This window comes from Zootoca vivipara, chromosome Z (assembly GCF_963506605.1).
Source record: "Zootoca vivipara chromosome Z, rZooViv1.1, whole genome shotgun sequence".
Lineage (NCBI taxonomy): Eukaryota > Metazoa > Chordata > Lepidosauria > Squamata > Lacertidae > Zootoca > Zootoca vivipara.
Window position 1 is genome coordinate 1723140 of NC_083294.1, and position 27416 is coordinate 1750555.

General features: G+C 45.9%; 1 protein-coding gene across 2 annotated transcripts; it reads right to left on the reverse strand.

The window, feature by feature from the left end:
* Window positions 1-2: 2 nt before the first annotated feature.
* CIZ1 (CDKN1A interacting zinc finger protein 1) lies at window positions 3-26956 on the reverse strand. 2 transcript variants are annotated; one of them, XM_060270159.1, is made up of 15 exons: window positions 26630-26954; window positions 23838-23965; window positions 17343-17515; window positions 16344-16488; window positions 15699-15753; window positions 14730-14809; window positions 13746-13825; window positions 12702-12884; window positions 11163-11293; window positions 10077-10161; window positions 8779-8892; window positions 5893-6087; window positions 5578-5635; window positions 1771-1892; window positions 3-694 (listed from the first exon to the last, which is right to left on the reverse strand). In XM_060270159.1, the coding sequence occupies exons 1-15, from the start codon at window positions 26707-26709 to the stop codon at window positions 437-439; spliced, it is 1887 nt and encodes a 628-aa protein (XP_060126142.1). In that variant the 5' UTR covers window positions 26710-26954; the 3' UTR covers window positions 3-436. The 2 variants fall into 2 exon arrangements, with proteins under 2 accessions (XP_060126142.1, XP_060126143.1); XM_060270160.1 differs by lacking the exon at window positions 1771-1892 and having other exon boundaries at window positions 483-694; window positions 26630-26956.
* Between the last annotated feature and the right edge of the window lie 460 nt (window positions 26957-27416).

The following is a 27416-nucleotide window of genomic DNA, read 5'->3' on the forward strand; positions in this document are numbered from 1 at the left end:
AAAACTACAGCATACTTTTATTTCTCTAAAAGGAGATGACGAGGGGTGAAAAGATGGGGGGGGGACAGAAAAGGAATAAGGCTTTTCCAGGAAAAGAAAAAATTAAACGAAGGGAAAGCTCCCCCTCCCACCAAACAGGCAGCTTAATCTGGCCCTCTACTTAGCCAACCGGCTGTGATGAAAAGAGGGCTCCCCTTGGGGCTGGGAGGGGGGATCCGCTTCATTTCCCTGGCCTCAGCCTTTTGCAGATGCACCTGCTCCAACATCTGCCGAGACCCTCCCTACAACCGTGGAACTCTTCCACCTTCACAGGAAGTCCTGATCCTTCCCCTACAGCAGCAGCAGCGGCCTCTCCCCCCAAGGAGCTATTGCTAGCAGCCGGGAGGTGGCCCTTGCACCTCCTCCCTCCTACGTGATGGGCAGGGCTCCACACACCTCATCTATTACAACTGTGCCTCTGCGCTGCGGCGGAAGTCTCCTCTCTTGAAGACTGACATGCTTCCATTAACACCGTGATTTGCTTTCCTACACTAGGAGCCTCTGTTTTACCATCCATCTTGTCAATGGCGGCAGTGGTAGCAGCAGCAGCAGCAGCAGCAGGAGGAGGAGCCTGCAGGTCACTCAGCCCCTGCTGGGGATAGATGGATGTGTCCACAAATGCAGTAGCAGGCTGGAGTTTCATGGCTTTGTACCGCTGTAATTGAAAACAAAAGTAATCCAAGGTTACTGTTAATCTGGTCCCCAATGTGAGGATGCTCCCCCATGAACATGTGGTGGGCAAACTTGTGCAAAGGCAGCTGGGAGAGACTCTTCTCTCAAGAGGGTCTCTACCCTTGATAGCCAGTGGGCCTGATGCAGACCTAGGGGAACATAACCCAGCACTGTGCTTTATTTTATTTTTTTACCAAAGATGTATGCTAGTCCTCATGGCTTCAGATAAATCTGTGGGGAGTTTAGAAGAGAGATGGTGCTGAGTAAGATTTCCAGTGGTTGGGGAGTCAGGACTTCAGGGCCCTTTCACTTAGTGACAAGCAAGACCAAATTTATATAGTAGGTACTGCAGAACTGGCTGTGCATTTTTGCTGCATAATTTCTCAGGTTTTAGCATGAAATATGCACCGGTTCTCCACTGCACGATACTTGCTGCCTAATGGGTTAGCATCGCACATAACAAGTTTGACAGTTACGGACATACCGGTAGTCCAGTGCAACGTAGAACCACTCAGGCTAGTCTGAACAGAGAATGGGAACTGCCTTAACCTGAAATCCAAGTCATTCTTCAGGGGCAACCCCGTGGTCTGTGCATTACAGCACTCAATCCCAGAAGCCAGTAAATGTGCAAATGCTGGATGCAAGGTTTTTGCTCTCCAGGAACGGCTGCAGCTGCCACATCATTGATTTCAGAGTAGCCTAAGTGACAACTAACTTGTCTCATAGAGAACTTAGTCTGGAATCAACCCCTTAGACACCATTTGGTCACATGCAATTGGCCAGGATCCTCAATGGAGAGAAGGACCATTCCTCTTGGGAAAGCAGGCGGAATGGACAATATGACACAGCAGGACTGCCAGCCAGTGGGACAGATACTGATCTAGAAGCACAGAGCAGTCATTGGAGGGAAGGTTTGCGGTGGCAAGACAGCAGGGGCGTAATAGGAAGGCGTTATGGAGCCGGGAGCCTAAAGGTTGAAGCATAAGAGGAGCCATGGGGGGCGGGGCGGAGAGCAGACGGACATGGGATGGGAGGAACCAAGGCAGAAGAGGGTCTCACCTGGAGATTCTCAAAATGCATCAGGGACTTGCAGTGGGCAAGTTGGGCAGCAGTGTCGTTAGGGCAGAATTTGTGGCACAGCCGGCAGAGGTACCCTACCACAGGCACTACAAAATCCAGGCCTGTGAAATGAGGGAGGGGAAGGGAAGTCACACATCACACTGAACAGAACCAATATGAATTAATAAAAGCTTCCCCCCCCATAAAGCGTTATGTGATACATAAATACAGGAAGCCCACAACTTGCATGCATTTCACTTCTGCACATTCAGCTTTATGTGCTTAGCAAAAACATAATAAATAAATAAAATTAAGGGGCAGAAAGGGGTTGGGTGGGACTTTGGCAATCCCACCTAGCATTGAACCTAATGTGTTTCGACTATGCACGATTTTGGCTTTAGGCGCAGTCCCCCAAATGTTTAAGTCGAGGGCTTACTGCAGACACCCCCAAACTTCGGCCCTCCAGATGTTTTGGACTACAATTCCCATCTTCCCCAACCACTGGTCCTGTTAGCTAGGGATCATGGGAGTTGTAGGCCAAAACATCTGGACGGCCGCAGTTTGGGGGTGCCTGGCTTACTGCATATGGGTAGGGGGATTTATTTATTTAATATTTTAAAAGGCAACATTGCTCGTTAAATAAGGAAAGCATTTTTTTAATAGAGCGCTTTCTGCTCACAGTAGTCCAGTTGCAAAACCGATAACCAGGCAGCTCTTTCTAGCAACTGGAACAAATGGAAAAAGTGCAAAGTGTGTGTGTACACACACACACACAGAGAGAGAGAGAGAGAGAGAGAGAGAGAGAGAGAGAGAGAGAGAGAGAGAGAGAGAGAGAGACAGACATATACAGTAATTAAAATTAAAAAGAGTAGGGTGTTAATGTTGCAACCCTCCTGAGCACATCTGATCTGCATTGAAATGACAGACAAAACTAGCAGGAGGGAGGCAAATGAAAGACAGATAGGCAGGCACAAACAGATCCTATGTGGCAGGAGTCATTATTCCATCTGTCTTAGGAAAGGGAAAGTGAGAAGGGCACCAAACAAAGTGGGGGGGAGGAGAGAGGAGATTGAACGGCACCCACAGAAGCCAACGTGAAATCTGCCATGGTATTTTTGTTTTAAGTAATTATTCAAGCAAGGCTTTAGAACAGAGGCAAGGAATCTTTTTCAGCCCAAGGGTTGCAGTACCTTTCAGATGGTCGTCTGCCGGGGGGGGGGGGATGGGGGGGCAGGGGCAGCATGCTGCTGGTGGGCTGGGCCAGAAGCAACAAGCTGACTCATAAGCTTTGTTCTGCAGGCTCCATCCTAGCCATACAAATTCAGGGGTTTCCAGCCAGGAGGAGGAGACAAGCCAGGGCCTGAAAGGGTTATGAGAGTTCCTAGAACATGGGGCCGGGGGTCAGATCCGGCCCAATCGCCTTCTAAATCCGGCCCGCAGATGGTCCGGGAATCAGCATGTTTTTACATGAGTAGAATGTGTGCTTTTATTTAAAATGCATCTCTGGGTTATTTGTGGGGCATAGGAATTCGTTCACGCCCCCCCAAAAATATAGTCTGCCCCCCCAAGGTCTGAGGGAGGGACAGTGGACCGGCCCCCTGCTGAAAAAGTTTGCTGGCCCCTGTCCTAGAGCTCAGAGGGCCCCCCCTGCTTTAGGGAGAGGGAACAGCAGACAGAGAGGGGAATTGAGAAAAGGCACGTCCTGGAGAAATGGATGCAATGGAAGAGGCTGCCTTGCAAGTCCAGAAAGCCAACTATGCAGCCATTTTCTTTTTTAAATGTTGATGTCAAAATATGATCTTCGACATTAGCTACAAGATTGATCTAGAATAGGTATTTATTTATTTATTGCAATAGTATCATTCAAATGGATTTCCTGAAAGGTAGAAACTTGCAACAAACTTCAGGAGGTTGATAAACACAGTACATTTCACAGATGTAAGTCAACAACTACATGCCTTCCTGTTTTTGGGTGCAGAGAAAATGCCTGAATGGAGTTACTTCTCTGAAGTATTGGAATTTTTAAATGTGGGCTCAGAATTTGGATTCAGCTTTTGTATCAACACCCAGAAGCGCAAGTAATGGCAAATGGAGTGTTGTCAGAATTCTTCAATTAATCTAGAGGAACTAGACAGGGATATCATTTATGCCCTCTGATCTTTGCTATTTTTATTGAACCTTTGGCTATAGCAATGAGCAAAAATGTACATATTCATGGGATCTAATATAGCTCTTTAAAACACTAAGGTAATGTTTTATCCGGATGATGTGGTCCTCCTTTTGCCTCACCCTGAGAAATCTTATAAAGAAGGCATAAGGTTATTACCTTGTTACAGGGAAATAACAGGTTACAGTATAAAATAAATTACAACAAATCATAAGTGGCTTGGTACAAACATTTCAAATGAAAATTTAAAAGATAATGAATGAATAACCAAATTACAGTGGAGAAATAAACACAGACTTAGATATCTGGTAATATGGGTTACAAACAAATTAGAATATATAGTAAAGATTAATCACCAAAAGCTGTTTTGTGAGTTGGGAGAAATAACTGGAATTTTGGAATTCCTTATCTATCTCATGGTATGGGAGAGTATTTATTGTAAAAATGAATGTCCTACCCAGAATTTATTTATACTCCTAAACATTCCATTAGTATTCCATCTGAAATACTGTCAAAATGGCAGAGATTTATATAGCATTTCTTATGGAACAAAAAACCACTAAGGGTAGCTGCCCCAAACTCTGTACATTATTTAAAAAAACAAGCAGCAGCGGTATGGCAGTACCCAGAATTAACAGTAAAATTGACTATGTTAAAATAATGGTTTAAAGAATATCTAGTATTGGAGGACAGATCGTGAAGCTGAGGCTCCAATACTTTGGCCACCTCATGAGAAGAGAAGAACCCTTGGAAAAGACCTTGATGTTGGGAAAGATGGAGGGCACAGGGAGAAGGGGACGACAGAGGATGAGATGGTTGAACAGTGTTCTCAAAGCTATGAACATGAGTTTGACCAAACTGTGGGAGGCAGTGGAAGACAGGAGGAGTGCCTGGCGTGCTATGGTCCATGGGGTCACGAAGAGTCGGACACGACTAAACGACTAAACAACAACAGTATTGGAGGAGGAAAAGAAAAAAAATTAAGCTTAAATATCTGCTGTTTTAAAGAAAACTATTGGGAATTTTACTTTGAAATCCTTCCCTCAGTATTAGCTACTGGAAGAAGAAGAAGAAGAAGAAGAAGAAGAAGAAGAAGAAGAAGAAGAAGAAGAAGAAGAAGAAGAGGAGGAGGAGGAGGAGGAGGAGGAGGAGGAGGAGGAGGAGGAGGAGGAGGAGGAGGAGGAGGAGGAGGAGGAGGAGGAGTTTGGATTTGATATCCCGCTTTATCACTACCCGAAGGAGTCTCAAAGCGTCTAACAATCTCCTTTCCCTTCCTCCCCAACAAATACTTTGTGAGTATTTGTCAAAGAAGTGTGACTAGCCCAAGGTCACCCAGCAGCTGCATGTGGAGGAGCGGAGACGCGAACCCGGTTCCCCAGATTACGAGTCCAATGCTTTTAACCACTACACCACACTGGCCTGACCTGAAATTAAAAACAGGTTACCTATGGGCCTATTGCCTTTAGTGTCCCCGTTTTATAATGATTTTCTAAATCTAGGGTAGTCAAAGATTTCAAGCAATGGCAAAATACTAGTTTAGAAAGCATATATATGATGTGGAGGGGTCGCAGGGGTGTAGTAGCAGGAAGTAACAAGACAAAAAAGCCCCAAGCCAGCAGCAATTGTGATTGTTTCCTTACCATAGATGGTATCTGGAGAGTATTCCTCCCTCCCTCCAGAATCTTCCAGTGCTGCTTCCTTCAGCCCAACATGCATGAAAAGAAGAAATGGGAGTCAGAGAATTGTGGGGTTGGGAGGGATCCAACACAGGGGTCATCGATTCCACGGTGAAGGGAATCATGCAAACTAAAGCTGAGGTCACAGGAGCATTTCACAAAACCACAGAACTAGAGTTGGAAGAAATCCCCCTCCCCAAGGGTCATCTAGCCCAACACCCTGTCCCAGTAGGGCACATCCAATGCAGCCGCTGCGGCACTCCTTCTTGGAAAACACACCTGCTTGATGAGAGACTCTTCCTTATCCAGCTGTCCTACTTCAGAGGATCCCTCATCTCCAGCATTTCCCTGTTTCTCCTCTTCTTCTTCTTCCTCTTCTTCTTCCTCGTCATCTTCAAAGCAACCAACAGCATCGACTGTTATGAGCTCCTCAGAATCCTCCGGCCCAGCCTGCTCCTTCTCCCCCAACTTCACCTGGCCAGACACAACAAAGGGAGGGTGAGAGACAGGAAGGACAAATCTCTTAGGAGGCTAGGATCCAAGGGATGTACACTTCCCACCACCCACTTCTTGCACTCCCTAGTGTAATGGCATTCCACACTTGCAGGAAACACATAAGCGCACAGATCCCACCAAAGGGCAAGTAAACAAAACGCCATAAAATATGCTTATAAAGTGTGAAACTAACATAAAGAAGGCTGATCGCCAAAGAATTGTTGCTTTTGAAGAGGAGGAGGAGACTCTTGAGAGTCCCATGGACTGCAAGATCAAACCTATCCATTCTGAAGGAAATCAGCCCTGAGTTCTCACTGGAAGGACAGATCCTGAAGCTGAGGCTCCAATACTTTGGCCACCTCATGAGAAGAGAAGCCTCCCTGGAAAAGACCCTGATGTTGGGAAAGATGGAGGGCACAAGGAGAAGGGGACGACAGAGGAAGAGATGGTTGGACAGTGTTCTCGAAGCTACGGACATGAGTTTGACCAAACTGTGGGAGGCAGTGCAAGACAGGAGTGCCTGGTGTGCTCTGGTCCATGGGGTCATGAAGAGTCGGACACGACTAAACGAATAAACAACATGCAGAAGCCACTTGCTTCGTTTGACCGACAGAAGCTTGGTCTAGCCCAGGGATAGGCAGCCTGTAGCCTTTCACCAGCTCTTGAACTACATGCTGGAAGGGGTTGATGGGACATGGAGTCCAGCAACCCCTGGAACATCAAAGATTTCCCATTCCTGGAATAGCCAAGGAGGACTAATAGTAGACATTTTTTCTGGGGTGTGTGTGTGTGTGTGTGTGTGTGTGTGTGTGTGTGTGTGTGTTAAGATTCCCCAGGGCAGGGGGGTACTCTCTCAGTAGTTGCACCACCCTAAGAAGCTGGCATAATGTCATAGTCGCATTGCCCAGCAACTGCATGCAGAGTGTGAGGCCAAACAGACAGAAGAGTCTCAAACATGGCAGAGTCAGAATATGAAGTCAAGTCTGTTCCAAGAGTTGGGCAAGCAGCAATCCACGTAGTCAGACCATTGAGAGGTCAGGAAATCCAATGAGTCCAGATGGAGAGCAGGAAGCAGCAAGGTAGGTCTGGGAACCACAGGCATTGCTTCCAGTGTCTGACTGCTGCTGAAAGTTCTGTTTAAGAAGGCTGAAGCCAGCTGGTTCTCATCAATGCCTTCTCCTCTGTGTCACTGGAGGTAAACCAGCTGCAGGTTAGGTCACTCTGCCTTCTCCCTTTTCAGATGCTGTTCAGTGGATTAAGCTGACTCTGGGCCCATGACAGGTAATGACAGCTTAAATGTAGTATAAACACCGACAATTGGGAAACACTGGCCTGCTAATGCTCCAGTTGGAGAACAGCCTTTACCAAAGGTGTCATGGACTTTGAAGACACTCAAACTCAGGTTGAAATGGAGAAACGAGCTAAGAGGAAGGCACATTTGGCAACCCTTCACTGTGATCAACTCCCGCCCAGAAACCAACGTCCCCATTGTGGAAGGACATGTGGATCCAGAATTGGCCTCCATGGTCACTTACAGACACACTGTTAAGACAGTGTTCATCAATCTTACTCAGTCACAAGTGATCACCAAAGAAGATTATATTGCTGTTAACCCATCCTGGGACCCTTACCACAAAGGGACAGGTAAAAAAATATCTAATCAAAGCAAGTAAACAGGCCCAGCAACAAAACCCACACGCCCTTGCAGTCTTGTGCACCTCTAGGCCATAAAGCCCACAGGTGGCATATTCTCCTGCGAGGGTCTATAGCTGAGGGGCAGGGCACTTGCTTTTCTTCCAAAAGGTCCCAGGTTCAATCCCCCAGGATCTCCAGTTACAAAAAAGGCCATGGAGAAAGTGACAGGAAAGACGTTCCCTTGCCAGAGACCCTAGAGCAGTAGTTCTCAAACTGTTTTCTCCGCGTCACACTTTAAGAATAAAAATTTGTTTGTGCCACTCCAAATTTTTAATTGGTAAGAAATACATTGGGGGGGGGAGAGAGATAGAGACAGACTATTTCTATTTACAACATAGAACATAACTACTTTATAAAATGATCACGGGACACCCAGAAAGTATAAAACCAGGCAGCTACATAAGAACACAAATCATTCCTACACACTTGATGCCCTTGTTCTCATTTTGAAAATAAATCTACCCAGATTCTGCAAATAAAAAATCTCATACTATACTATACGACACTGAAATGTTTTAATGTTTCTTTGATTGTCCTTGAATCTTCCTTGCCATCCTTCTCCTGCCACACCCTTTGAGAGCCACTGTCCTAGGAAGCTGCTGCCTGTCACAGTAGATTATATTAAAGTTGATGGACAATAAGTCTGGGGGCATAGGAAACTGCTTTATATTGAGTCAGACAATATAACTGGTCAATCGAGTCCAGCAGTCAACACTGACTGGCAGCAGTTCTTTCAGTTTCAAGCCTTCGTAGCCCTCCCTGGAGATGCCAGGGATTGAACATGGAACCTTCTGCATGCAGAGCTGGTGTTTTATCCACTGAGCTAACATCCTCCCCCAAAGCCTGCCCAGGCTTCTGATGTTTCTGAGGCACAGCTCTGTAGCAGACACATAGCCCTCTGCCCACCCGCCAAAGTCCTAACTAGCTCATCCCAACAGCCACCACATTCCCTGAAGTATATATAGCTGCCATTACCTCTTTGGCCTTCTGCTTATGCTCTGGAGACTTCATATGCTCCACAAACTTTCGTGGAGTCTTGAAGTGCCGGCTGCACAACATGCAAAAGGGGCGGAGGGAGCGTTTGGCAAGCTAGGATAAGAAAAGAAAGGGGGACAGGTAGGAAATAATGTGGCATTTGCTCACAGGAAGCCTTCAAGCACACCTGATCTGATGCCACCTTAAACACTAGGCTCCTTCAGGAGGAAGTGCAGGATATAAATAAAGGAGGTTTTTTTTAAAAAAAATAACAGCATCAGCTAGAACCCACCTCGTTAGATGCACAGATGGCACCTTTACGTGCACATGGATGTGAAGGGGGGGGGGCGGAAAGGCTGGGGTTACATGGCAATAGAATTCCAACAGTACAGTCTGTGAAACTTGTAATTATTGCAGCTTAAATGTATGCAAAATGACCCTTCATAACAGTAGTAATTTGTGATAACACAAACACCTTAGCAGTGCTGAGTAAATTAACAATTGCAGTGGGACAGAATAGCACAGTCTCTATTCAAATCCAAATCAACAGAACTGAACTAGCAATTCAGGAGTTAGCCAACTGACAAAGTTACTGAAGGTGAGTGATTCAAGTGTTGTTGTTTTTTAAATCACTGATAAAGAGGCTTTGGTGGCTGATGGATGAGAAATGGGAAGAAAGCAAGGAGCCAAACTCAAAATTCTTTCAACCAGTATTTTTTACCCCAATCTAGAGATTTATTTCGGGCACCATTTGCATTGCTGAATACATGAACTTATTCTGTATGTTTTTCACTGGTGATATTATCGTCGATCACTCTGAGATGCTTCACAGGAAGCAATCTGTAAGTGGAATTAATAAAACAAATGGAGCTTTAAAAGCGATTATTTTAAAAATACTGCAGACATGGAAATGGTTGAACTTGAATATTACTGCCCGAGTCTGCCAGGGGGGAGGGGGAGACTGCAAGAACAAACCTGCAAATATGTCTTTTTCAGAAGGAGTTACTATGTTTTTTGCTCCCTTTTTAACCCAAGAACCTGCTATATAATATCAGCAAAAATCCTCCACCAGCTGTTCTATAGTCAAGGACAGACTGAGGGCACTAAACTGTCACTACTGTTACTTGTTAAAACTGCCTATGCATGGGCCATATTCTGCTTTAGTGTCAGCACCTTAATTTGCCATTAAAACATCCTCTAATATAAAAAACATTAACCTATCACCTCCCTTGAGGTAATCAGCATTCAGCCCCTTCCTTGAACATTTACAGGAAAGAGAAATCTGGGAAAAGACTCACCTTGTGTTCCTGAGTCCGACGATGCTTGATCAGGTCACCTGTAAAATGTACCTGGCAGGTGTTACACCACCGCTGCTGGCTCTCTCTGCAAGAACAAGAACATTCCACTAAAATGGCAATAGAGCATTATCTCTCTTTCTGTATTTTTTAAAAAAACCATTCTGCTAGTCAATCATTTGGGATCTCATACATTGTTTGGTGACACATCTGGCACTATTGAGAATCTCAGCTCTCCAGGCTGTGGGGCGTTTAGAGCACAGTTCTAACCCTCAAACAGGAAACATGCAGAAACACAAAAGACTCAGAAAACAAAGGGGAGGTTGTGAAAATATTACATTCCCAAACCAGACCCCCGTATCCTCAATTCTGCCACTACCAGTTGTCCCATGTGACAATTTTCTGAACACACGACTTTTACACCTGAAGTGCCTACAAAGGAATGGGGGAACCTGTGGTTCTCTACACGTTGCTGCACTCCCTAACTCCTGGCACCTGACTGCTGGCCATGCTGGCTGGGTCTGATGGGAGCTGTGGCCCATAATATCTGAGCAGCACCAAACTTGCAAAGTTCGTTGCAGGTTTCAGCTATCCAATAAGGCACGCAGGTAATTTGTGCCTAGTCCCTTGGCTAATCAAATGAATCCTGGAGGACATGAAAACAAATCGTTTCACCTTTGCACTGCCCCAAATGGTGCATTGTCTTGCAACAGGAGCCACTAAGGAGTAAAGCTGAAATAGGTGTTTTCATACCCGCTTAGAAGAAAAATGAACATGCACAAATCCCAACATACAATTTTGTGCTCTAGAAACTATAGGGGTGAGGATTCTGCACATGTAAGGGAGAGAAGCAGCCCACACCAGGATAAGTTCCCCATTGCTTGCAGAGAACACCACAACCTACCATATTGAGTAACTGAGCCAGAAAATGCTCTCCAGCCCTAATTTATTCTTCCTGTGAAGGGTTTGGGTGGGTAAACAATCGGTTTGAGAGTTTCACATTCTCCAGTCACAGAATTTTACAGCCTGCACATAGAAGCAGAGCTGGAAGGAACCCCCCCCCCAAGGACTACCCAACATCCAACATACCCATCTTCCTCAGCCAGTGGTTTCTGCTCCTTCACCACAGGCAACAACGAGACAAGGCAGATGTTGCTCATGTGCTGGATCTCTCGAAGGCGCTGCTGGTGCTGAGCTCCTGCCATGTGCGCCTGGAAATTCTGACAGAGAGAGAGAGAGAGAGAGAGAGAGAGAGAGAGAGATAGGGAGAGAACATGGAGAACATTTGAAACCTGGCAAGCCTATCTGGTTCAGATGGGCTACTTCAGAAGTGATGAAAGGGGTAACAGACACGCTCAGAAATACTGGCCAGGATCAGAAATGGCGCCATAAGGCTGCCTTCCCCCAACTTGATGGCTCCCAGGTGCTGCTGGGCTCCCACCAGCCTGACAGCATTGGCCTGTGGTCAGGGACGCTGGGAGCTGCTGTTCAGCAACATATAAAAGGGCTCAGATTGGGAAAAGGGTCCTGAAGGCACACCCAGTGGGATGAGAATGTCAAGCCCCCCTGCAACACGTTATATGTAGAGTTGCCTCTTGAGACGGTTCAGAAACTTCAGCTGGTGTGGAATTCAACAGCCAGGTTGCTCACTGGACAAGACGGTTTGAGCATATTACACCAATCCTGGCCCAACTCATCATCATCATCATCAAACCTTTACTGGCATCACTTACAAACATTCAAAATAAATAGGCCAGTACGATCTCGTCGCCATTTCAACAGTACAGTCACTTGCCAAAGGGAAGAAGATGCAAGCAATCTATTTCACCTCTGTGGGTCTCCAGCGAGGGTGGGGTTATCTTTGTTTCTGTTTTTATTACACATTTTCCTCTTCTTTTTTGTGACTTTATGCTGTGAACCACCCTGAGATCTATGGGTATAGGGCAGTATACAAATTTAAAAAATAAAATAAAAAAATAAACTGACTTTGAAATAAATCCTGTTTCAGAAGCAAACTGGTGCTTGAGAAGGACCCCCTCCTTCCCGAGCACACAAAATAAGTGTTGTACCATAACACCACTGTGGTATTATATGCTACTTCAGGTAGCAAGCTTTCTTCTCCAAGCTTAAACCAAGCCAAGCTATTCTTTGCCTAGTCCTATCCCTGAAGCAAATGCCCATTTTTCTTTGACAACACACAAATCCCAGCCTGCTTTTGACACAACCACATTTTACCACTAAGGTAACTGAATGACTGCAGTGGTTGTGGGAACGGATGGCAAGAGTGAGACTGGGTAAGCAGTTGTATGACTACAGAGTTTTATGCTCGCTAGGATTCTGCACTTTTGATTTTATTTATACTGATACCGTTATTGTGAATATGAATAGAGGTTAAAATGTGAAGTATTGGATATTGATTTTCTAGTACATTTTTTGTGTGCATACACATACGTACACACACACACACACACACCCTTATATTTTTACTTACTGTGTCACTTCTACAGACAGTAAGCTTTCTAGGAAAGGAATAAATACATGAATACTGATGCAGGTAAGGAGTGGGAGGGCGGCAGGGTTGCAAAAATCCTGACTTTGCAACTCCTCAGATGAAGTGTTTCTTGTTACCTGTTGATTGTAACAGTTAGTCTTGCATATGTAGCAGTAGAATTTCAGGGTAGCCTCGGGGCTGCCTTCGGCTGTCCCCATCTCAGAGGTCCAGAAGGCTGGCTTTAGGGCTGTGGTGCTGATGGCTCGGTTCTCGCTGCTCTGCTGAATTGTGACTTTCAGGGACCCTGCAGAGCTGACCACCTGGAGAAGATTCAAGGGTTCAATTCAGGTTGCCCACCAGCCAACTATTAAATCCCTCAGCTCCAGAGAGTGGAAGAAGCCTGTAATTCATGCCACATCCAGACAACGGCTTTACATACAGTTTGGGGATAGAAGGCAGTGTTTACAGGAAGAATACGGAGGCTGCTTCTGGAAGGAGATTTCTGCATTTGCACACAGAAGGAATTTGGACAGTCATATTTCAGCTTAAAAAGCCAAGGTAGGAAAAAGACTTTTGCCCACATACAAAGCCCCAGCAAGAATAGGAAGGCTTCCATTAACTAGATTTTCATCCAAGCATATATAATCTACTGGCACATAATGAGGCACTGATGTCTATGCAGTGGCGGTACAAGGGAAGCAGTTCCCTCTCAACGTTACTTGCCCCCCACCCTCAATCCCAGATTTCCTTTTAAATGAGTCAGTTTCTAGCATTCCGAGAACCTGAGATGTACAGGCACTGTTTCCCTCCTCTTTTGTGAGAAAGTAGCTTTTACCCATGGTTTCCTGGTTTGGGCAGGATGAGAAACTATGGTTAATTTGGTTTGCTTGATGGCCCTCTTGAAGGGAGGAGCAAAGAGGAGAGCATGCTGGGTAAAAGGCTCCTTCGGATCTTTGGTTATTGGGCCAGTGTGTGTTTTTCCATGTCGCTATTTGTGTACACCCGCCTTCCCCACCACGGTGCCTCCAAATGTTTTGGACTGCATCTCCCATCAACGCCAGCTAATGAGGCCAGCTGGGGGGAACTAGGCTGGCAAAGGATGCCACCCACATTTCCCCAAGTTTTTAACAAAGCAGCAGAAGACCCTCCCCCTGCAGGGGCTAAAGAAGCTTTCTGCTCACCTCCGAAATCTTCAGCTCTCCAGCAATGTTCTTTTCCTTGGAAGGATCTGCAGCCAGATTCTCTTTCCCATTGTCTGCCTCTATGAAAGACAGGCAGACAGAAAGAGAATTTAATTTCCCCAGGAGCGGGAGGTGGGAGCTCTCAGGAGCACTGCCAATCCTTGAGGTCCCCAAGATGGTGCTCACAGGCAGCATGGCACTTCCGGAAACCCCTGCAGCACCCACCAGATTTTTATTCTGGAGAGCTCCCTCCCTTTGCCTATGAAAAGAACAACAGCTCTGCTCTCTTTCTCTCCATTCCACAGAATGCCTCTGGACCCCATGTGGCCTCAGAAGGATGGGAAAGGACAAAAAAGAGGGGGAAGCAGCTGGAGGGCAGTGTCTGGCCTTGCAGATGCTTGCTAAACCCCTTCGGAAAAAGTATGCCTTTTAAGACTGAGGGCAATTTCCTAGACAACTGAAAGGAGGTATGTGTGGTGCAAGTCCCCAGCAGGGGCTGTTTGCTGGTGGTGGGTGTTCCTGTCCAGCCCTTCCCAGACTCAAATCTAGTCAGAGGAGTAGGAAACATGCAGCACACACAGACATACACTGGGCAGATTTCTGCACTGCCAATGACCTTGAAGAGTCAGGCAGGGCCTAATTGTCCCTGTTCTAGGACTGGAGATTCCATGCACCAGTTGCCTGGGCCTTGCAAGCTGTGCTTCACAGTTATTATTTTATTATTTTGTGAATCGCTTCCCATAAAATATAGTACTGAAGCGGTTTCACAGTAAAAGCATGGGCAACAAAAACAATATGTAAAAATACTTAAAATCCATTTTTCCTATAAATACAATTCTAAACTGAATACAGATATAGGCTGGGGTGAATATATTTGTATTGCTTTCAACCTATTGCAAGGCAACTGACTATTTTCCCACAGCTTTTTGCTTCTAGACCCTTGAGACTGGTTTGCATGATCCCAGGCAACTGTGAAGCTCTCACCTTCCAGGTGGGATTCTGTGTTGGACTCCTCCACTTGCTGAAGACATATTGCTTCTTCTGGGATTGTGTCCTCAGCTTCCCTGGTGGGATAAATGGTTTTTTTAAAAAAAAAAAGAAGAAGAAGAAGCTGTTAGTACATTAAATATGGGAGGCCAAGAAACTATGCTGCAATGGCCATGACCTTGTATGCACAGCCCAGAAATCTAAGGTTCCCACACTAAGTAGCAAGATCTGCCAGGATGCAACCACTGGAAGCCTTAGAAGAAACTGCTCCAGGAGAGGGACTGTGAGCAACATCATAGGAGGGGTTTTTCTAGGACCAAAGTGAAATTGTAAAGCTTCCTTGTTACTTTTGCTATTGGAGTTTAGATGTTGCTAATATAATTTTGTTATCTTCAAAGTACTTTTTTTGTATATTGTTGTTGTCTTATTATGTTGCTACGATATTATTTTTGCACTGTTTGGGGTTTTGAAATGCATTCCTGTTTTCTTTGTTGTAACTTGCTTTGAGCAGGTTCCCCCCACCCTCCCTCTCTCTCTCTCTCTCTCTCTCTCTCTCTCTCTCTCTCTCTCTCTCTCTCTCTCTGTGTGTGTGTGTGTGTGTGTGTGTGGTGTGTGTGTGTGTGGCAAAGCCACAAGTGGAATGACACCTATAGGGGCAGTGGGAGGTGAGCAGGGGAGCTTATGAGGGCTAGTCTGTCCAGCAGGCTACAGTGCAAGCCCTTAGACAGGGAGAGGGGGCTGGGGAGCAGGGCCTCTGGGTGATCCTGCACGCCCACTCCCACCAGCAGCGCCAGGCCCATGCACTCAGGGCCCAGTGGAGCCACCAGCAGTGCCGCACCTGTTGGAGAGGCTAGCCCACCACCAAAGAGAGGTACCATGCGCCAGGCGGATCTTTTAGATTCAACCTGGCAAAGCTGTTCTTACAATTCAGCTAGGGGTGCAGTTCCCGGCAACTGCCATCCTTACCTTCTGAGCCGCTTGGCTGCCGGTTCACCGGCTGAAGAGGATTCTGCCAGTGTCTCTGTGGGCCCAGAAAAAGGAAGTTATTGCTTCAGAGCAGCCAAGTACCCCCTGGAGCAGTGCTTCTCAACCTCAGGTCCCCAGCTGTTGTTGGGCTACAACTCCCATAATCCCCCAACTGCTTTTCCTGCTAGCTACTATTTTGGGGGTGGGGGTGGGCGGGGGGCAGGGAGTCATCCAATGAGACTAAATGGTGGGGGATTTAGGACAGTGAGCTAAATAATGGAATTGCTACCAGAAGATGCAGTGATGGTCACCAACCTAGACAGCTTCAAAATGGGATTAAACGGGTTTATAGAGACAAGGCTATCAATGGCAGTCAGTCCTGAGGCTGCCCCCGGAATCATGGCTCTCAATACCAGTCACAGAGCAACAATATTGAGAGAGGGTTATTGCTCCCAAGCCCTCCTAGGGGCTTCCCAGTGTCTCTGGCTGGCCACTGTGATAAACAAGATGCTCGATTAAACAAACATTTGGTGTGATTCAGCACAACTTTATCTTCACCTGCTCATTTTTTACTTTTTAAAAAACACCTCCCTATTCTGTGTTGCTGGAGAGGAAAAAGCAAACTCAAGTACTGTATTCGCCTACCTGGAGGTGGAGAATTCGGCTGCTCAGACCCCTCTTTGATGATAGACATATCCAGTACAGGCAGGCTCTCATCTGCTCCTTGGCCCTGAGAGGAGGAAGTTGCAGAATCCGCCTCCCGTTTCCTCTCAGAGGTCCTCAAGAAATCCTGCAGTTGAGAGTGCAATGGTTCAAGAAGATGCAAACAATCCACAGAGCCAGGCTTGCTGGAACTACACCTTATTTGTTTATTTATTTGCTTGCTTATTAGAACCCTGAGAATGACCAACCAGAATGAGGTACAAAAACCGTACCTCTGAACATATTCTGTGCACAGGAATTTGTGCTTGAGACTGGAACTGAACTGAGCACAAAAAAGGCTTTTGATCCCATGGAGGCATCCGCTAAAGGGAGGTGGGTTTATTTTTTTATTTTTACAATTCCCTTTTTCTGCTATGTGAGCAAAGAGAATTTTGTTTTTAAAACTGCTGGTGCAGCTTTCTCTAAAGTAGGGCTCTCCACATTCTGCAGGGCTACAAGTTTCATCATCAGCTGGTGGGAGTTGGTAGTCTGGAGAAGGATGTACTAATTGAGGCCTTTGCTGGATCAACAGCCCTTCCATAAGCGCCAACTGAGTTTCACTCATAATAATAATTTATTATTTATATAATAAAATGACGCATAGGAGGAGAGACTTCAAAAACAGGCCAAAATTCACCACAATTGAATGTGAGGAAACTCAACACATCTGAAAATTGACCACAACGGAACACCCTCCCTGGTGATGTAGGTCTGCCTTCTTAATTTTCAATTTTCAGGAGGAATTTAAAAACATTGTTCAACCAGGCTGAAAGATAACAGCACCTGGAAACATTGAAATTATTAGCTGTGAGGATACTGTATGGGTGTTTGTTTGTTTGTTTACGGTAGGTTCTTCATGTTTTTGGGAGTTTTTAATCAGCATTTTGGTGCAGGCTGCCTAAGGCTCCTTTGGGAGGAACTAATAACCCAAAATGAGCTCACCTTGCGAAAGGTCTGATTCTGCCGCTGAAAAGGGAGGCCCCCAGGGAAAGCCAGGCGAGTGGGCTTCAAGGAGACCCCAACAGGAGGCGGACCCAAAAGGGAGTGTCTTGTTGCCTGAGGGAAGAACTGCTGGAGCACAGGGGCTGCGGCCATGTTGAAGCCTCTCAAGTTACCTGCCAAGGACAGGAAATAGCGGTAGGTGAGTGACACAGAGATACCATGTTAAATACCATGCAACTAGAAGACACAAAAGAATCATAGAGTTGGAAGAGACCACAAGGGCCATCCAGTCCAACCCCCTGCCAAGCAGGAAATACCATCAAAGCATTCTTGACAGATGGCTGTCAAGCCTCTGCTTAAAGACCTTCAAAGAAGGAGACTCCACCACACTCCTTGGTAGCAAATTCCACTGCCGAACAGCTCTTACTGTCAGGAAGTTCTTCCTAATGTTTAGGTGGAATCTTCTTTCTTGAAGTTTGAATCCATTGCTCCGTGTCCGCTTCTCTGGAGCAGCAGAAAACAATCTTTCTCCCTCCTCCATATGACATCCTTTCATATATATGAACATGGCTATCATATCACCCCTTCACCTTCTCTTCTCCAGGCTAAACATACCCAGCTCCCTAAGCCATTCCTCATAAGGCATCGTTTCCAGGCCTTTGACCATTTTGGTTGCCCTCCTCTGGACACGTTCCAGCTTGTCAGTATCTTTCTTGAACTGTGGTGCCCAGAACTGGACACAGTACTCCAGGTGAGGTCTGACCAGAGCAACAAGCCGTTTGTGGTTTGGTCACTGCGCACATGCTCAGGACCTCCTCCTCCTTTTATTTGTATGCCGCCTTTCCATAGCGAAGACTCCGCTCAAGGCGGCTTACAACATGAAAAGATTTACACAACTGCAAACATAACAGAAGCAGTCATCAACAATAAATAAAACTCACATAAACACTGTGGAAGTACTCCAAATCAGTTCATGGCTCAGATCCTCTAAGGCAGGCACCCCCAAACTGCGGCCCTCCAGATGTTTGGGACTACAATTCCCATCATCCCTGACCACTGGTCCTGTTAGCTAGGGATGATGGGAATTGTAGTCCCAAACATCTGGAGGGCCGCAGTTTGCCTATGCCTACTCTAAGGTCAGTTCAGGACTGCTACACCTTTGCAGATATTGGGTTGTAGACAACCAAGTTCTAGGCAGGGTACAGCCACCAAAATTAAAAGACCCAGTTAGTCATTACTATCCATTTCAGTGGGTCTACTCTGAGTAGGATTAACACCGAATACAATTGGCTTCTAAATCTGGCCTGCTGACAGTCCAGGAATCAGTGTGTTTTTACATGAGGAGAATGTGTCATTTTATTTAAAATGCATCTCTGGGTTATTTGTGGGGCATAGGAATTTGTTCATTTTTTTTCTTCCAAAATACGGTCCTGCTCCCCACAAGGTCTGAGGGACAGTGGGCTGGCCCCCTGCTGAAAAAGTTTGCTGGCCCCTGGCTAAGAGGCTTGGTTAGCTCTCTAGAAACCACACCTCCAATTTTGCTACAGAAAGTGGGCTGGGAGAATTACACACTCAGCTTACTAGTTTCCACTGCTGAAACCACAGGTTAAAACACCCGCTGAATTATTCACTCAGATCTTTCTCAGATACCAAGTATCTGGGCATCAAGTATTCTCAAACGTAACCCAAACCTTGCAGTTGACCAGGAAATTTCAGAGGACTGTCAGTGCCCAGGCAACTCCTTATTACAGAAGGTAATGTGATTATCAATTGCATAACACCTGAATAATCAACTCCATAAAGAGGAGAGCTCTTTTTTTTTAAAAAAAAGAAAAGGCTATAAGAACATGCATATTTATGTGCACACATACATAGAAAGAGGAAGAGAAAACAAAAATAAATGAAATTTAAAAATAAATAGGATACTAGTCAGAGATATTCTGACCACCACTCTGGAACTGTGGCTCTGTACGATAAAACATACTTTTATACAAATGAATCAGAAAATGCAACTTCCCTTTCATTTTATTAGTGTTGGCACCAACTTACACAGCACAGGCAGCTGCTAAGTATTCGGCATTCCTCAAACACCCCCAATTGATTTTTAACTGATTGGAAGGCTAGTGGCCTTCAGGGACTTTCCCATCACTCACTGAAGCTGCAAGACTCTTCCTGCCCTGACCCCATGGCTAACACAGCCACCTCCTCAGACAAACTCAAAGGGCATTATCTCTTATCTCTTCTAAAACGATAAATAGGAACTTGGCTTGTACAGTCATACCTTGGAAGTTGAACGAATCCGTTCCAGAAGTCCGTTCGACTTCGACAACCAAGGGGCAGCTTCCGATCGGCTGCAGGACCTTCCTGTGCTCAATCGGAAGCCGCGGAAGCCGTTCAGCTTCCAAAGAACGTTTGCAAACCGGAACACCCGCTTCCAGGTTTGCGGCGTTCAGGAGCCAAAATGTTCAAGTAGCAAGGCGTTCGGGATCCAAAGTACGGCTGTACTACAGAATAGTTAGGACTGTGCCCTCCTGATTTATTGGACTCCAAATCTCTTCAGACCCAACCAGCATGGCCAACGATGATGGGAGTTGGGAGTCCAGCAACATCTGGAGGGAATGCCTGCATGGAGCACCTAGAACATGCTTCAACAGCTGGTGCCATTTTATTTTATTTTTTAATAAAATTTATACACAGCTTGATTGTTTTTTTGTTTCATTTCGTTTTGACAAAGAAAAACCTTAAGGCTGTTTACAAAAAGATAAAACCATAAAACTGGAGGGGAGGGGAAATACGATACCATTAAAACATACAAAAAGTTAAAATACTTAAACAAATTATATTTCACACCACGCTTTCTAAGCATCTAGGTAGGCTTGTCTAAACAACAACGTTTTTAGCAGGTGCGGAAAAGATGACAGTGAAGGAGCCTGATTGAATCAATAGGCAGGGAGCCGCAAAGTGTAGGTGCTGCCACACTGAACGATCAGAGTTCTTACAAGTGTGGAATAAGCACCGTGGGGAACCTGTAGGAGTGCCAATTCTGCCAATCGAAACAGTTGAGTGGGCACATGTGGGGTAAGGCGAGGTTGTAGCTGTTACAAATGATTTTTGAAATGGTTTTAGATGTACAGATGTGCAGCTTGGGAGGGGAGACGTAAAACTATGTGAGCCAATGTGGTCGCTGGTTGGGCAGAGGTGTTAAAACTTCTGTATGGAGAGCTGGACGGAGAAGAGGCCAACCCTCCGCAGAACATTCTGGCAGGTGGGTGAAGCCTGGCAAATGACTCAAGGTGATTGAACCTCCAAGCCAGAGATGCAATAGAAGAATTGGGAGTGCGTGCTAATTCAAAGCTTTGTTAAGAGAGACAGCATGACGTAGTGGTTAGAGTGTCAGACTAGGACCTGTTCCCGTCAGCCATGAGGCTCACTGGGTGACCTTGGGCCAGCCACTTATTCTTAACCTAACCTATATCTTGCAGGATTGTTGTGAGATGAAATGAGAACTACATATGCCACCTTGAGCTCCTTGGAGGAAAGGCGGTATACAAACATAACAAACTTGGCACCCTCTTCTGTCGCCATGCAGCAGAACTTTAGGAAGAATTCAAGCTGCAGCTACAAAGGGAATTCGCCTTGGCCCCTAAGTGTTATTTATACAAAATACACTTTGCTTAATGCCACCAATCTAAGCGATACATGTTACTAGACGTCATATCCGTAATAATTTTGCTATGTACACTTTAATACAACTTTCATATATTCATAAACATTTATCTGAGTGTTTATGGTTGTTTCTAATTTATGTAATTGTTTGAATCAGAGCACGTGGCATGCAACAAAGACCTCTCTCAATGCAACCATGTTAAACAGTTTAAAGATGAAAATCTTCCTGACTTGAGCTCAAATGATTGTGGATGCAGGGAAGGTGGGCACAGCTGGGCCAATTCCGCCCCTGGGGCAGAGGTTCCTCATCGCTGTGCTAGAGTGTGAAACTAGGACCAGGGGTGTAGCCTTTTTCTGGGGAGCGTGCTGCCCTCCCCGAGCCAGCCCTGTGCTGCCTTGCAAGGCTGGGATCATTCCAGCCTCGCGAAGTGGCTCAGGACTGGTGTCTCGGCAGTGGCGAGGGCTGGGCTCCATCCAGGGAGATCGAGATTCAAACCCCCTGCTCAGCCACAAGGCTTACTGAGTTAACCTTGGACCTCAAAAGAACCTAAGAAGAGCCTGCTGGATCAGGCCAATGGCCCTCCTAGTCCAATATCCTGCTCTCACAGTGGCCAACCAGGTGCCTATAGGAAACCCACCACCTCTCCCAGTATAGGAACAAATTCCAATGAACTCAATGGGGACGACATGCATAGAATTGCGCTGTCAGCTGCTAAACCAGAGATGTTCCTGGACTGTGACTGCCATCATCCCCAACCACTGGCCATGCTGGCTGATGAGTCCAGCAACATTTGGAGGGAGATAAGTTCCCTCTCCCTACTCTGAACCTACCTCAAGAATAAAATGGGGTAGGGGAGGAAACCCCGCTGGCCTCCCTGTGCACTTTAAAGCAGCGGCTCTCAAAGGACGCACCACACTGATGTAAGAGAGGATGGCAGGGAGATTCAAGGATAACCAAAGAAACATTTAAACACTTCAGTGAGTGAAGGATCAGGATCAGGATCAGGATCAGGATCAGGATTAGCATAGCATAGCACAGCATAGTATAGTATAAAATTATTTTTTTGTGGATATACAACCATAAACTCCACACTTCTACAGATCTCCTTGATATATGGTTGTGAACAAATATCAAAGATGAGAAAAGAGAAAGGCTTCTTTGTGCTAATGATATCGAGTTTTTCTCAAATTAGACCTAGTCTAAATGGGATTACCTGGCCAAAGCAAGCTCACACCTCTCACTGAGTTTGTAGACACGCTTCATGTACATATATGAGGTTCATATGTATATTTTGGGAATCATTCATGTTCTTATGTAGCTGCCTTGTTTTATACTTCCTGGATGTTCCATGATCATATTATAAGGTAGCTGTGTTCTATGTTATAAATCAAGCACTGCTAGTTGTTTCTTTTTGTTTCCCAATTTCTTACCAATAAAAAAAAATATCAGTGTGGCATGAGCTAATATTTATTCTGAAAGTGTGGCCCAGAGAAAAAAGTTTGAGAACCACTGCCTTAAAGAATGGGATAAAAAAGGAATAAAAACATGATCTGAAGACACAGAGCACAGCTACTTTGCAAGAGCTCAGAATCTGATTAGTACCTGGGAAAGAACCTACGAATCTAATATAGGGTGCCTTTTGTTCCATGATAGAAAAAAGCAACATGTAAATAGGGGTAACCAGTAGGAGCAGGGAACAGGCATTTACCTAACCTCCCAGCAGATGAGTTGCTGCTGCTTATCAAGAAGGGGTGGGGAAAGTGGTTGGGAGGTCAGCGCAGCGCAAACATAGCAATGGAAACAATCCAGCCCTCCTACCTGTGTATTTGCATCTTGGCACCCTCCGCACCACTGCCTCACGCTTCCCTGTCCCCAATAAACAGAAGTTACTCACCTGCTGGGAGATCAAGGAAGCACCTCCTCAAAACAACCACTACTCTCCTGCCCATTACTGAACGCAATCAGTTCATTCCCTCTACAGTGGACCCTCTGGATACGAGTTAAATTCATTCCGGGGGTCCGTACTTAACCCGAAAAGTCCGTAACTGGAGGCACCGCTTCTGTGCATGCGTGCGACGGGTTTGCCGCATTCACAACCTGAAAGTTACGTATCCAGAGCGTTACATAACTCGAGGGTCCACTGTATTTCCAATACAGGTAGGTAGCCGTGTTGGTCTGCCGTAGTCGAAACAAAATATAAAAATTCCTTCCAGTAGCACCTTAGAGACCAACTAAGTTTGTCATTGGTATGAGCTTTCACGTGCATGCACACTTCTTCAGATACCAAAAGAAGATATCTGAAGAAGTGTGCACGCACACGAAAGCTCATACCAATAACAAACTTAGTTGGTCTTTAAGGTGCTACTGGAAGGAATTTTTGCATTTTGTATTTCCAATGTTTGCGTGGTGAGTGCCATTAGTTATGTACCCAGAATAGCACCTGCCACTCACAACAGGGAGGCACCAGAAGCTTTTTGGGGGGAGGGGGGACCTTAATATTTGTGAAAGAACAAAGAACATTTAGGTGGCTGATGAAAACTGAGCATGCTCGGCAGCAGCAGAATGCAGACTAAAGGAGTGGTGGAGGTGGTGAGACGTGGAATTGAGTGGCTGGAATAATGACCATTTTGTTGCAGGTCCTACCTGGATAATTTTAATGTCTTAAACTGCCTTGGGAGTCACTCCCCCCCCCCAAATAACACAGATACCCAAGTAAATAAAAACCCTCCAGTTTGACTGTTTCCCAAGTATCCCAGCATGCATTGCTCAGCCTCTTCCACATCAATCCTGCAGGGTTCCCATCCCAAAGCAGAGGACAAGTGCTATACCTTGCATCTGGTGGATGAGCAGGGCCCGCTGCAGCATGGGGTTGGCGCTGAGGAGCGAGGCTTGACTAGTAGCCCGCAGGTTCAGCATCTGCTGCTGCTGCTGCTGCTGCTGAGATGGTATCACACACCTGAGAAGGAAGGGGGGGGGAATTAGATCAGCAGAAATCCCAGGACAGAGAGCGGCTTGCAAGAAACCTAAGGCAACATTAGGCAACTACTGAAGATGTTTTTGCCCAAAAACAATTGCCTTATAGTGTGACCCAGTCAATTTATGGAATATTAACTGTACAAATAGATATTAACTGTACAAATAGTGTATCTGATGAAGTGTGCATGCACACGAAAGCTCATACCAAAATAAAAACTTAGTTGGTCTTTAAGGTGCTACTGAAGGAATTCTTTTTTTATTTTGTACAAATAGAGTTAATGAGCATATTCTTGGTCCTATGTGTTGCATCCAGTTAAGCTGTACTCAAGGTAGACACACTGAAATGGCTATAACTAAGTTATAGTCTTGGGTCTACTCTAAGCAGGACTGACACTGGATACAACCCTCTATGTGTGTGCACCTGCCCTAAGCAATAAAGGGGTATCCAGGAGCTCTCTCACAACCTTTGCATCGTTTTGGAAGCACCACTGACACTGTTTTAAACAGCCTTCCAATGTCAGGATTAAGCAGGTTCAGAATAATTTCATTCAACAAAGTATAAGGAAGCTGGATTCAGAGGGTGCCTTACAGATGCTCGAAGGCTTCTGCATCCTCCATGAGGATCTTCAGCGATCTTCAGCCATCTCAACCCTTGCTTTTTCATGCAAAACCATTTGCAGTCGTTTGCGGTCATCAACAGCTATCAGTCAGTCAATCACCCATTTCCACCACCCTTCTGAGTGATCCCCCCTCCCCCTCCCCACCCCTCCCCACCCCTTCTCTACATAAGTGCCTGGAAACTTCCATTTCACTGTATCTGAAGAAGTGTGCATGCACACGAAAGCTCATACCAAAATAAAAACTTAGTTGGTCTTTAAGGTGCTACTGAAAGAAAAAATTTTTTTATTTTGCATCCTCCATGAGTTTTGGTTATTATTATTTTACTTTTTTTCCCCTCCTTGAAAAAAGAGGGCACCCCATAGGACATCATATAACCCTTTTAAAAGGCAGCTTCAAATGTTACCAAGGAGCATGCGGATAGATTTGGGGGGTGGGGGTGGGGGGTGAGGCGAGAGACTCAACTTTAGGAGAAGCACATCCAAAAACATCTCAGGTACTTGGCACTAGTTGAACAACTCCTTTGGATGCCGTATGGCACAGGCAGGCGGACCTCTGGCTAGCTGGATCTATTTTGTTTTCTAATAAGAGTCCTAAAGCTCCAGAACCAGGTGAAAAAGGAATGCGGTTAGAATTAAAGAATAAGGTGCCTCTGAGCACATTATCAGTCTAGGAATTTGTTTTCCATTCCAGAACTGAACTGACTCTCAACAGCCCTTTCACTCATGTCCATGCTTAGCTATCTCCAAGTTTTCTTCAATTCAGCACCCTAATTATATCATTATTATGTACATGGTGAAGCCATGTTGTCATGTGTGACTGTAAGTAAGAAACACGCCTGTCTGCAAGCTTAGGGATAAACTTATCAATTTTGCAGGACTACAGTGCTTAGGAAGAGGGGGAAGCGTTTTTATATTTTAAAGGGGTATATTTAAACAGACGGATGTATGCGCAATATTATTATGGGATAGGGTTGACATGGAGATGCTTAAGAAGGCAGGTCCACACACAGTCCATGTACCTGGAACAACTTCCAATACAAGCACCCAGGTGGTCCAAACTCCTTTCAGAACTTGTTATTATCATGCCCTACAAGGGACATTTTTCCATCCTAATTTTCCAAAAGCTGCCTTTCAATACCAAGATGTGGCCGAGGAGACTCTGTGAAATTAGTGAGACCTGCACACCAGCAAAACACTTGACAAACAACAACATAGCTTGGCTCTTGCACAGGACAGCTTCCCAATGGATTGTGACCCAGAACTGTTAACAGTAGGCCAGCCAACCCTTTTCAGTTGGGTTAGTGGGAGAGTTTGCTTTTATGTGGAGTAAAGAACAAGCTGCTTCGTTTGCAGGTGGGGAGCTGAACCAGGAGGGGGGTTTAGAAGCTATTAGAAGCTTGACTTGGAATTTTTTTTCCCCTAGAGTGTGTTGGGTGGGGTTGGAGGGTAAGGAAATAACTAAATATATTTTTTGCACCATGAACACTGCTAGGCCACTGGCCACAGGTAATTGTGCATGTGGAGGTTCTTGGACCTCAGCAATATATGCCAGCAGCAGGAGTTGTGAGATCTGGCACCAAAGCTAAAAATATGTTATTATACTGTACAAAAAGCGCACGCGAACACACACACAAGCACACACACACACACACAATATTCGTGCATGTGTTAGGCCCGCTCACATAGCAGGGAGCAAGTCCCATGGGCTTACTTCTGAGCAGGTCCACTGTAGCCTTAGTCCTTGAAGTGCAGCAAGGCTCGCTTGAGGATACATTTTAAATACATATGTACAGTAGTGCATTTACATTTAATACACATGTTAAAAGGGCCAAATGCAACTGAATTTCGAGGCAGGCAGGCAGGAGCGCTTCAGGAGAAAGGTGCGAAGAAGCAGATGCAGTCACGCCAGCAAAAACTGCGCGGAGGAGGTTTGCAAAAGGGAAGAAGGGGTGTGTGTGTGTGGAGCAGGCGCCTTTCCCTTGGAGCCAGGCCCACGATCCCCGGCCTCGGTTAGAGGGTCTTACCGGCTTGCTTGCTGCTGAGGCTGGTGCTGAAGGAGGTGCTGGAGCTGCAACAGTTGCTGCTGGAGCTGCTGGTTGAACATGGCTGGGGGAGGTGGGGTTAAAAGAGACGCGCGCCCCCTCCCGCCCCGAGACCCCGGGGCAAAACCGGAGGCGCAGGAGGCTCCCGTTCCAGCAGGGGAGCGAGCGGAGCTAAAGGCGCTGCTCTGCAGCCAGAGGGAGATCCATTCATTGCTTCCGGACCGGCGGCGGCGGCGGCTCGCGTGCGGGTGGCTGCGTGGGTTTCCACCACCGCGATCACGGGACACCTTGTGGGTGTGTTTGGGGTGGGGAGGTGTCCCCACCCCTTGCACGTACCGGAGAGCAGCAATGGCAATCACGCACGCGCCCCAGCGCATCCTTTTTCGCAAGTGCAAAAAAGGCTTCAGTACTCATTTGTTTTTCCTGTAAACAGTGAATGCTCTGAAATACGCAGGGGAAGAAGAAAAGTTTATTTAATGCACCCTTTTGTAAGCGGGGTGGGGGGTGAGGAGGAGGAGGAGGCGGCCGCGGCGGCAGCCGCTTTATTTTCTTCCTTACGTGAATGTTCAGAAATGCTCATGGGAAATTAAACAAAATTCAATAGCGGGGAAAAAATATATTAAAAATATTAAATGCAAGGCATCATCACACATGTCTGCACTCTGAAGCAGCTTTTTAACAAACAGGCAGTTAAAAGTTAGCTGCTTTTCATCATCAGCAGAGGAACATAGGAGGGTGGCTTGCAGTGAGCCATGGCATTGGTACATTA